The 12,222-nt window shown below is 37.9% G+C and overlaps 1 protein-coding gene across 1 annotated transcript; it reads left to right on the forward strand.

The window, feature by feature from the left end:
- The first annotated feature begins 485 nt into the window (after positions 1 to 485).
- On the forward strand, positions 486 to 11,640 carry mfsd13a (major facilitator superfamily domain containing 13A). The gene is made up of 9 exons (XM_053640262.1): positions 486 to 796; positions 4,270 to 4,538; positions 4,658 to 4,737; positions 4,907 to 5,359; positions 5,996 to 6,116; positions 6,207 to 6,303; positions 7,376 to 7,547; positions 7,939 to 8,132; positions 10,480 to 11,640. The coding sequence occupies exons 2-9, from the start codon at positions 4,374 to 4,376 to the stop codon at positions 10,719 to 10,721; spliced, it is 1,524 nt and encodes a 507-aa protein (XP_053496237.1). The 5' UTR covers positions 486 to 796; positions 4,270 to 4,373; the 3' UTR covers positions 10,722 to 11,640.
- The last annotated feature ends 582 nt before the right edge of the window (positions 11,641 to 12,222 follow it).

The raw sequence follows: 12,222 nt of genomic DNA on the forward strand, positions 1-12,222 counted from the left end.
GTTTAGATTATTCCTCTCATCTCTTTAAAAAATTCTGTTGTCACAGTAATTTTAGGTCAGTATAATTACTGACCCTAGCCCCACCCCTAATTCTACACAAACCCTAATCTTAGCCCTACTCCTAACTCTATACAAACCCTAGCCCAACCCCTAATTCTGCATGAACCCTAACCCTAACTCAGTCTTAACTCAAGCCCAACCCTAACCCTAACTCAACTCTAACCCTAACTCAGTCCTAATCCTAGCCAAACCCTAACTAGATCTACACACTAACTCAGTCCTAACCCTAACTTAATCCTAACCCTAGCCCAATCCTAACACTAAAATATCCATGTTCCTCTGTCAACAGAAATGTACAGAAAATGGGTGTATGGACAACTACCATAAGTGTCGACTAATGCATAAACCTGTTTGCATAGACTTACAGTATTTATGGATTTCTTGTAAAAATTAAAAAGCAATGAAAGGAATATAAACTATTAATTATTAATGATATTTTAACTGGAAAATTGACATTTGATTTGAGTTTGAGGGTTTTTTTCGCCTAGCAAAAGCGAGAAGAGTAGAAAAGGAGAAGCAGGATGACGAGAAAGAGGAAGTGGATTAAAGATAAGGGAGAGGGTTTTATACGTCACGAGTTTCCTCTCACACATGACAGACGCTTAAACCGAGTCTTTTCCATTACTATACACTACAGCATAATAAGAAACAGGGGTTGTTGGTTTGTTTTGTTTTTTTTTTTACTGCAGATTTACGTGTATCGCTCTGGCAGTAACGAAGACGGTATCTACGCATGGTAGGTATTTCATGATTATTAGAAACGTTAATAAGACATTAAAACTGTGTTCAAGTGTTTACTGGCCAGCTTGGCAGCTTGTGAAAGAAACCTGTCGCTTTGAGTAAAATGAAAGCGGACACTGAACAGGACGTGTACGGGGTAAGTTTACTGAGGTATTACTGATTAGACTAGCTAAACTGGTATAAATATGCTACATTTTTAGAATGTTTGGGCAAGTCAGGAATTACTAGCTAAGACTAGTTAGCTTGCTAACTCAACCTACTGGCGTCAACCACGGCAGCTTCCTTACGTCCAAATAATCATCTTGGGCAAAAAATATTATAACTATAATTAAAATAACCAATAAATTAAATAAAAAGTGGTAAGCGGAATTCGTCGTTTCAAGGATAGGATAGGTACAGAAGAGCCGGGTGATATCTTTTTAAATAGCTAGCTAGCATGTTGCGCCTGATTAGCAGTGGTAACCGAGGCTGCTTATCTAGCTACAAGTTAACGTTAGGTTAATCTAATGTTGACCAGTGTTGGTTATCTTTAAGCTGAAAAGTTAACTTTTTTAAAAAAAATAATTAAACCTGTTGCAATGATGAATAATTTTTTATATATATAAATAAAACTCTGATTTTGTGACTTGTGGATGCTGGAAAGGGTTAGCTAGCCAGATGTAGGAATATGTTGTGAAGCCAGTTCATATTTCAGACAGAGAGAGTAAACCTGGGTTATTTTCATTCACATTGAACTATATGTAAGACATCAGACTTCATGTTGCGTTATTAAAAGGACACAGGTGTGGAACCTGTTACTATATTATATTACTTTATATTATATTACAGCCTTACTGTTAATCTCAGTTTGGATCAGATTTGGGTTTGTATTACAGCAGGAATAGAGAAAGCGTCTGTTCAAAGAGATGATATGGATATCTCTGTGCATGTGGTGATGAGAACCCAGTGGTTTTTCTTCATTGTTTAGACCAGATGGGTCACAGACCAGGAATCACAAATTTACTAACACCTTTAAAGATAAACTGATTTGACCTGCTCTTAAAATATGATTTTAAACACCCACTTTACGAGCGTATAGCTGATAATCACATTCCAGTGATGTTTACTGTGTTGGCCTGCTTAGTGTAAAAGTCAGGGGTTTTTGCCAGGAGTCGTCATAAGAATGCCTTGTATTAGGTATTTGCTTAACCCTACACAGTGAGTTCTTGTGATATTTTTGTTTAGGATTAATTGTAGCAACAGAAATGCAAAAAGAAAACAACTTTTGGTTATTAGTATCAGTGCTTGTGCCTGTTGCACCTAAAGAGTTTGCTCACTTTCACATAGCAGATGTATGGAAGTCCTAAGTGGCCATGCATTATTAATTTTTTCTTCCTTGTTTTCTCGTGATCTCAACTTAATTTTTCTGTGTACTCGACATCCATCGTCCCGTGGTAAATTTTTTTTTTTTAAAGGATTTTTGGTTAAATGCCTGAAATAAGGTCTGTGGTTAACACAATCTCAAGGTATGTTCATGTTTTATACTACAACGTAAAATACATCAGTAATACCTAAGTAAGCTTTTACGTGTCTTGAAAAATATGGTTGTTAACAAGTGGCTAAATGGGACTACAGAGGTTATCGGGGACATTAAACGCCATCACGCCGAACAGGAAAACTCTTCTACTACAGCCTCGTTGTGTTTATACTCATGCTCTTGCAAACTATTCCAACTCAAACTTGCCAACTTGTAGATTTTCAGTTTATAGTATTTTACAATTTTAGTGTTTTTTGTTGTTGTTTTTTTTTATAAATAAAGATTGAAAGAGTTGTCTGAAGTGTAGTGGTGATGACGTTGAAGTTATGAAGTGTAGTTCATTTATAGGCTAATATTAGCTTTTGCTTCTGGCGATTGTATTTAGGCTTCAAAATTCATAAAAGTTGTGTTAATTTGTGATGATTATCTTGATGAGCAAAACATGTAAGCATCATAAACTTTTGTTTGTCACAGAGTTTTATTTTCTGCAATAATCCAAAAGCCAATGGAAAAATCCTATTGGCTTTCTGTCGACGGAACCAGGGTGATGGTAACTTCTGGGGTGGCCTACAAAAATGTCATCCATGCAGGACCGACAACTTCCACATTAGTGTACGACACTTGAGATGGGGACACCCTTCTCTCTTAATGCGGAGATGAAGTCTATCTCTACAGCGGGCAGTTATTACATTTATGATGCTGAAGCTGCCAACATGCATGTAACACCAGTTCCATTCACAAAGCGGCAGATTTTCTCGGGATAAAATTACGTAGTGAGAAAACAGCTTTGGTTATGTCAAGATCATGAAAAAATTCAGTTGATGATCACGAGAAAACAACAAAGAAAAAAATGAATAATGCATGGCTGCTTAGGGCTTCTGGACAGATGTGTAAATATTAGACTACTTTATTTCCCTTGAGGTATCTCTTTTGTAAAGCCAGATGTATTCTTTGCAATTACATCAGCCTTTTAAGATTATTGTCACACTGTGTAAGATGATCCCAATAAAATTTTGGAAGAGGCCTATAACAAACTGTTTGATAACACGGTCTCAATGTCAGATTATATGATGATCCTCTAACACTGCAAATCCATCCATCCATCTCCTATACCGCTTATCCTTCTTCAGGGTCACTGGAGCCCAGGGAACATCGGGCACAAGGCGGGGTACACCCTGGCAGGGCACATTCATACACTACGGACACGCCAATCAGCCTACATGCATGTCTTTGGACTGGGGGAGGAAACCCCCACAGTATGGGGAGAACATGCCAACTCCACGCACACACAGGGCCACGGTGGGAATCGAACCCCCGACCCTGGAGGTGTGAGGTGAACGTGCTAACCACTAAGCCACCATGCGCCCACACTGCAAATCATTTTAATCAGCATGATCTGGGCTTGTTCAGAACATGGGGTCACAAAATCAGAAAAATCTCTTTAAAGTAAGCTCGAGGTCATCTGGACTTTTTCCTGTCTATTAACATGCTTTGTTTATGTTGCACCATATTTCACCACAAACGTATGTGTATTTGTCTCATGAATTTTACATCATCATATGCTGTCCTATTAGTGGCTTTTAGATGAGTGTCATAACAGCGGTCACACTATAGTAATAAAAATTTATTCTAACACTTTGTCATCGGCTGCCTTTGGTTGGACTGGCACTAAATCAGCCTCTGGTGAGCACATCACATTATGCCTTCTAAGACTGTCGATCACAACTCATAACCAAAGAATTCTTTTATGATACAAGGTTTGTTTTTTTTTTGCGACAGCAGAAATTGTTGGGGAATAGAAGCTCTTGCTATTTATGCAATATATCAATATATAATTTTAGATGATTTATGAAAGCTAACTAGATGAAGCTAAAACTGTTTTGAACAATAAAGTTGCATTAAAAATGCCACTTATCTTAGCTACAGTACTGTACGTTTGTATTTTTGGACAGGATTCACATCTAGGACGATGACCGTGTCCTGCTTGCCTTGTGTGTTGAGAGAAACTCTGCTGGTGGAGGAAAAGCAGAGATAGAGCGAGAGAATGTAAAAAGAGATGGGAAAGAGGGCGTGGAACTGTTGCGTGGGTGTCTCCACAGCTGTGCTGTATGGCTCCCTGGCCCTTTTTGTCTCCATTCTCCATAATGTCTTCCTGCTTTATTATGTGGACACTTTTGTGTCTGTTTACAAGATAGACAAACTTTCCTTCTGGGTCGGAGAGGTGAGTTAGTTTGTTCTGTTGCTTATGTAGCCAAATGCAAGGCACGAAGTGCACAAAATGTATCCTTTTATACTAGATGAGTCATTTGGTCATTACGTATTTCTGGCTTGCTCACACAGACTGTGTTCCTGATATGGAACAGCCTGAACGACCCGCTCTTTGGATGGCTGAGTGACCGCTCCTTCCTTAGCACCCCTCAGTAAGAACTCACTTGTTCTCTCTAAACAGATAAAACCATTTAGAATTTAGAGTACAACAAAACATTGAAATGTTTAAAACAATAGTAGAAGAAATGTTATAACACAGACAGCTATTTTGTTTTAATATTAAAAGAGCTTTATTTTGTATGTCTTTGTTTGACATCTCAGGTCTGGGTCTCGGATATCTTCACCTGAGGTGGTGTTGAAACGCCTCGAGTCTCTCGCAAGGAATGGGCCGCTTTTTGCTCTTTCCTTCCTGGCCTTCTGGGTGGCCTGGGCCCACCCTGGTCTGCAGTTCCTCATCTGCCTGTGCCTTTACGATGGTTTCCTCACGCTGGTGGACCTCAACCACAATGCCCTGCTGGCTGACCTGGCCGTGTCTGCAAATGAGCGCACACGCCTGAACTTCCACAGCTCCCTGTTCAGTGCACTGGGCTCGCTGTCTGTCTTCCTGTCCTACTCTTTCTGGGACAAAGAAGACTTTATGTCCTTCAGGCTTTTTTGTGTAGCGCTGGCTGCTCTGTCAGTTCTGGGCTTTGCTGTGGTATCTCGAATTCTGCTCCGCAGGTTCCAAAATGAGGTCCAATCACACAAGAATGGAGAAGGGGATTTGCTCAAAGAGTATGTTCACTCTTTTAAATCTGAATTTTCTGCATTAATTTAGCAAAGTAAGATTAATAGAAATGATTTTCATGTTGCTTAGAGCCACAGTTCTCAAAAATGTTATTTTAATCTTCAGTTATTCAAACTGAAGTTCGATAAATACTGGTTGGATACCTAACTAACTACTTAATGAAAAAAAAATCCTGAATATTCCAAGCAACCGTATTACACATTTTATAGATTTGTTTCCCAACCTGAAAGATTTTGTGTTTCACCCACAAGGAATGTGAAAGCTGTTTGGCTCTACAGATTAATAAGGAGCAAAGTCATTGCAGTGCTGTATTTCTGTTGCTTTACACACCTATGTCATTGCTATAGGTTTATAACTTGCTCATGTGGTGTAATAAAAGTGTGAGCTCTGTCTGCTTGGAGTGTAAGCAATTTAGAAAAAAAGACAGGGGGGAAAAGAAAAAAAAAGTAAAAACAGGACTTGGTCTGCCTCACAGCCAATTAAATGAGAAATGGTTCTCAGATTGCAGACCTGTCCCAGTCCCCTATGAGTTTCTTTTTGTGAGCACAAGAGATTGAAATTGCCTTTTCAATACTCGCCTCCTCCCTCTCTCATTTTTATTACTCTCATTCCTTTTCTCTCAGATTGTCTCTTGGCCAGGCTCCTCTTGCTCAGACTGAGAAGCCCATCACTCTTGGCGAGTATTTGAAGCAACTCTCCCGCCACAGAAATTTTATGTGGTTTGTTTCAATGAATCTGGTGCAGGTACATATTGTTTTTGGACCCATTTATTTGCACCGTTTCCTGATTTTATAACTTGCAGTAATTGCTGCATATTGCTTTATTCATTCACAGGTATTTCATTGCCACTTCAACAGCAACTTCTTCCCTCTGTTTCTGGAGCACCTCTTATCAGACCGCATCTCTGCCTCCACGGGCTCATTTCTGCTGGGTAAGAGCATATGACCCTTGTGGAACATTTGCCTAATTAAAATACGATTCATAAGACCTTAGGATATGAATAGTATTTGCTGCATTACCTTGCCCGTGGGTTGCTCATTGTGGACCTAGCTTGACGCAGTTGTGATTTTTATATTCTCCTGGAATATTTATGTTGGAAATCAGTAATGGGGTATGACCATTCTCTATTTTTAAGAACTAACAATCAGTACGTTTACATGGACAACAATAATCCGATATTAACCCGATTCAGACAGTACTCTGATTAAGAAACTACCATGTAAACAGTGATTATTGATTACCTTAATCTGACTAAAGTCATACTCGAAGTAAACACAAATCGAATTAAGACATGTGGACTATTCCTGTTTTAGTCACATTATCGAGGTGTATTACAGACATGTACACACCTTAATCACATTATTAACATCGTGTGGGAGTTTTCACCACATTTTGCAACAGGACATGTACACACACGGCAGTGCTCAACCGTTTGATGGCAAACAAGAGAGCATGACTGTGTCCGAAACTGCATACTTACCTACCTACTACATAGTAGGTGAAATACACGTATATCAGCTACTATATAGTAGGTAAATACGTGGTTTCGGACGCAGCCCGTGGCTTAAAGCAGTTGTCTATTAGCACGTATAGCATGACAAATAATTAACTGCACTTGAATCTTTTGTAAAATAAAAACACCCAAAACTGTATACGGTACCATAACAAAGATGAACTGTATGTTTATGCGTGAAATTCTGGAGGGAACGTTGGACGGCGTGGTGTGGGGACGTAATGACGTGTGACATTAATCAATCTATGTTCTATAACATGTAAAACAGGAAAATGAAAGGAATATTCTAAAAGCAACTCCTGTAAACACCTTAATCACAATATTGTCTTATTCAAAATAAGGTCAATAATTAGATTACTGCTGTCCGTGTAACCGTGGTCACTGAAAGCTGTTGTTTGAGTTGACATCTGTTGTATTTCATAAGTATAAGTCTGACATTTAAAAACTGTGTATTAGTGTTGATGTAGCTTTTTCTGTTCAAACTTCACAGGCATCTCTTATATAGCTCCCCATGTCAACAACCTTTACTTTCTGACATTAAGCCAAAAACTGGGTGTCTACCGGGTAGTCCGTGGCCTCTTTCTTTTGAAACTGGGCCTTAGTATAGCAATGCTGCTAGCAGGAGCAGACCAGGTCTACCTGCTTTGCTTATTTATTGCTAGGTAAGAGCTCAACATTACACTGCAATACACAAACACATCTAGACAAAGCATTTGTCTTTCACTTAATATGGTCTTAAATGGCTTTTATTTATTTGATTCTGTTGCATGTATCATTCTGTTGCTTGACTTGTATGCTCTAGTAAGATCAGAATCACACTAAATATAAAATTCCATAATACTTTGGAATGACAATCAATGCATGTATGTCCTACATTTCTCAAACCATTTAGCATGATCAACATATTAGTACAAATATTTTTGTAGATACAAAATATATTTGTATCGAACTAATAGAATATGTTTTTCTTGTTTAATAATTTTGCACAAAGCATGGTTGTGCTTTCTAAATTCTTTACTAAATCAGGTCAAATGTATGAATCATTCTCTGCAGTAATCGAGTGTTTACTGAAGGGACCTGTAAGCTGTTGAATTTAGTAATCACAGACCTGGTTGACGAGGACTTTGTGTTGAACCGGCGACAGCAAGCAGCCTCTGCACTGCTGTTTGGTATGGTTGCTTTGGTAACAAAGCCCGGCCAGACCTTCGCTCCCCTTATTGGCACCTGGCTGCTGTGTGTGTATACAGGTATGTATGAATGAGTGTGTTCAGTGGACAGATTTGATCTGAATAGTGAAAAAGAATAAAAATCCCTTTATCTCCAGCGTACTTTGTGAGGATGGGCTGGCTAGCAATAACCTGTCAGTTAAGGTTTTAGTAAAGATATCGGGTTTTTCCCGTTTACATGATTATTTGCACTCTGTTTACACCCTAGTGTCCTGCTGTTCCTTAGTTTGCTATCTGATGGAGGATATTGGTTATACACACTTCACAAGTCTGATATGTAATAGTAGTAAACTAGGATGTGCATTATAAAAATATTTTTAATTCATTCAGAAATATCCTTAGTTAAGGGTCAGTACTTACCCACGCTTTCTTAACACAGCTTGATTATGGTCTTGTTTGCCCTTTCTGAGGTGCCAAACACTGCATAAAACATCCCTCTCTTTACCTGAATGACCAACATACAAGTTAGATGATCTAACTACCAGATAGTTCATTAGCCAAGGTGCTCTGCTACCCAGTACACTTGTTTGCACAAGGTGTTTATTGACAGTCCATGACTTTCATAGAAAGTCTGTGTCACCAGTCAAGCTCAGATCTGGGATGTTCTTTCCAATCATGTCAATCCAGGTACATCCTTCATTCCCAGCACAAGCATTGAAGTCACTGAGTAGCACTATGGTGTCACTAGTGGTGGGTTCTGGCAACGCTAATCCAGGCAGGGTACATTTAAGCTCTCTTATAACTTTCATGAGGGTCTTTAGAAGTATTATTTTCTGACCTCAGATCTGTTCACTAAGGTACCCTGTGGTACACTGACGTGTCCATGAAATGGTGTCAGTTCATGAAATGGTATGTATAGAACTTAGCCCTTTTTTAATACATGCGTATCGCAGTAGAAAGTACCTCTTAGGAGACCTTTATCATGACCTCACACCTCAAAACTCATAAATGATCAGGATTAGGTTAAAAGTGCTCATTCTCCCATTCCTTCCCATGTTCACAAAGCCCCACCCCATGTATCTTGGGGGAACCATAGAGTGTCTATAAAATGATTGACAGGAGGTGCATCCAAACACAAACAATCCTTCTGGACAGGAAATCAGTTTTCCAAAAAGGTTTTCTCAGTGACTTTATAAACTTTTGCTAAGGCCACGGCTTAATCCATTGCTTCTTATCATGTTCTGCATATCTTTCAAGTTATTTGTACAGGTAAGGAATAACAATTTGTTTTTTTTTTAAAAAATCCTGTATTCTTTTGGTGAAGCTACACATTTAACCAAATGAGTACAGTGTCTTGCATAATTATTCACCATATCTCCTCCCCCCCACCCCCGGACCCCTTTGAGCTTTTTCACAGTGTAGTGTTACTTGAAATTGAAATTATTTTGGGGAGGTTTTTTTTTTTACCATTTCATTTAAATAACATGTCTACCATTTGAAGGTGTAAAATCTTTTTCTTTTATTGTGACACAAAGGTTAATTAAACAAAAATCAGAAATTTTGGTGCAGTTTCATCTGGGATATGTCTCTATTAGCGTTGCACATCTGGATCTTAATATTTTTGCCCATATCTTTTACCAATATTGATCAAGCTCTGTTAGATTGAATGGAGACAGCTGGTGAACAGAAATTTTCATGTGTTCTACAGATATTCAATTGGATTGAGGTTTGGGCTTTAACTGGAACATTCTACCACATTCAGGTGCTTGGTTTTGAACCACTCCAGTGTACCTTTAGCAGTATATTTAGGGTTGTTGTCTTGTTGGAAAGCAAGTCTCCTCCCCAGTCTCAACTCTCTTGCATATTGGATCAGGTTTTCTTCTAGGATTGCTCTGAATTTGGCTATATCCATCTTGCCCTCAACCCTAACCAGTTTCCCAGGGTGAAAACATATTCAGTTGTAAACTTTTTATTTTTTTAAATTTATGAATAATTTTGCACACCCCCTTTGTAATAGCACCCCCAAAATAATTCCCCCCTCCCCAACTACACTATTAATTCCAAATCAGTAGAAAGTTATAATGCAGCAATATGTGCAAACATTTAAGAAGGTGAATACATATGCAAGGCACTATATTCAGCTCGTTTTCAGCCCTACTTTGCCTTGCGTAAACTGGCATCCTATAAATGAATTTTTCAGTCAGATTTGCCAATCCTGAAGCCAAAAATCTTAGTGGTACGTATTTTTTGTATTATTTCAGTTTGGGCCCCATACAAGAACATTTATTAATCCTTCAGGTTTCTTAATTCATAGACAGGCTAATTTTAATTCTCCAGTTTGTTTAAACTCAGAGCTTTGATTTTTATTTCCGTGAAAGTACATTTATTGGACAGCTTTATCTTTACTGTTCTCTCAAATTTTCTCTAGGTTATGACATCTTTGAGAGAGGTCCTCTTAAAGACTCTATGGCAGCTGTAGGTGTCTCAGGTGCAGAGAGCTCTCTGCCATTGCGCCAGGGCTGCTTTTACCTACTGGTGTTTGTGCCCATCTCCTGTGCCCTGCTGCAACTACTGGCTTGGTCCCGCTTCACCCTCCACAGTCGCAGATTACAGGGCATTAAAGCTAGGAGGCAGGGTGCTCAACACCTCATTGATGTGAAGGCCATCTAATACTGTCCACCCCGTTCTTCACTGCCTCACACTGACTCAGGATGGAGGCTGGTATCTCTTATAAAAGGACTGTGTGACAGTGAAATCTTGGTGAAACCAGCCTTATTTTCTTATGGTGGTAAATAATCTGCATGTCTATATTTATAAACAAAATGACCTAGGGACCAAATATGAACTGTTTAAACAATCAAGTGGTGTGGGACCATATGGGAGAGTAAAATTTCTTTGCCTTTGACTGCACAATACAGGATTATAGTTTGGTATTGTAGCTCCTAGATAGAACAATGGTTTACCTACTTTAGCTTTTTCTTCTGTAAAAAAAAAAAAAAGTATAGGCTGTTTACCTATTTATTTAGCATTTTTATATTGTGCTAATCTCGTAAGAAGCATTTTGGGAGTACTCTAGCAGTTCAGATCCAGGGGATATGGAGTTTTCGTTGATTAATTTGCACCACAGGAAATTTTAGTGGTACGCTATTTCTAGAAAGGTTTTATTTCCCCTTCTTCATTTGTTGTATACTTTCTTTTCATGTATTAAAACATTTTACCAAGTGTTTTATGCTAATTATCCCTGAGTATGATACCAGTATGACACTAGTAAATGACCTTTCTAAAGATGAGAGTAGTTTTGTATATTTATTTATTTAAAAACTGCCATTTTCAAATATGCTTACTTTGAAGATTTGTACAAATTGTGTATTAACTTTACAAAAATGGGGAAAAAGACACTTTACAGTACTTTTAAGTATTCGTCAGTGACTGACATTTACATTTTTATGTTTTTATTTTTGAGTTCAAGGAGATGGTTTGTAACTCAGGAAATTTGACATTAATAAATTGTATGTTTTCATCATTCCTTGTAATAGTTCATACATTCATATCAATGCCTTTCAGAAAATAAACACTTGTGTTGCTTCAATTATGATTGATCTCTGACAATTTTTGTTATTGATATCAGAGGGCACAGTTCTTATTAGGATCATATTGACAATGCCACATAATTGTAAAACACAACTGAGTTATAATTAATTCTGTAAGCAGATAAAGTGCCCTCCAATAATATTGGCACCCTTGGTAAATATGAGCAAAGAAGGCCGTGAAAAATTCTTTATTTTTTGATCTTTTGTTTTAAAAAAAATTCACAAATATACTCTGCTCTCAAGGATGTCAAACAATTGCAAACACAATACAGGTTTATAAAAAAAAAAAAAAAAAAATCTTTGTTAAATATAGACGTGCAACAATTATTAGCACCCTTATGAATGCATATAAGAGAAAAATATATTTTAAGTATATCCCAATTGATGTTTTAAAATGTTTTTGTATACTTGCGTGACTAGGAACAGGAAATTGTTCAACCATGACTTCCTGTTTCATAGGAGTATAAATATGAGGTAACACATAGGCCAAATTCCCTTAATCATTCATAACGATGGGTTGTTACAAGTGGCTATAAAAAATAACACCAGCATTGAAAATGCCCATTTCCACAATCAGGGAA

The sequence above is a fragment of the Ictalurus furcatus genome, chromosome 13, assembly GCF_023375685.1.
Source record: "Ictalurus furcatus strain D&B chromosome 13, Billie_1.0, whole genome shotgun sequence".
Classification (NCBI taxonomy): domain Eukaryota; kingdom Metazoa; phylum Chordata; class Actinopteri; order Siluriformes; family Ictaluridae; genus Ictalurus; species Ictalurus furcatus.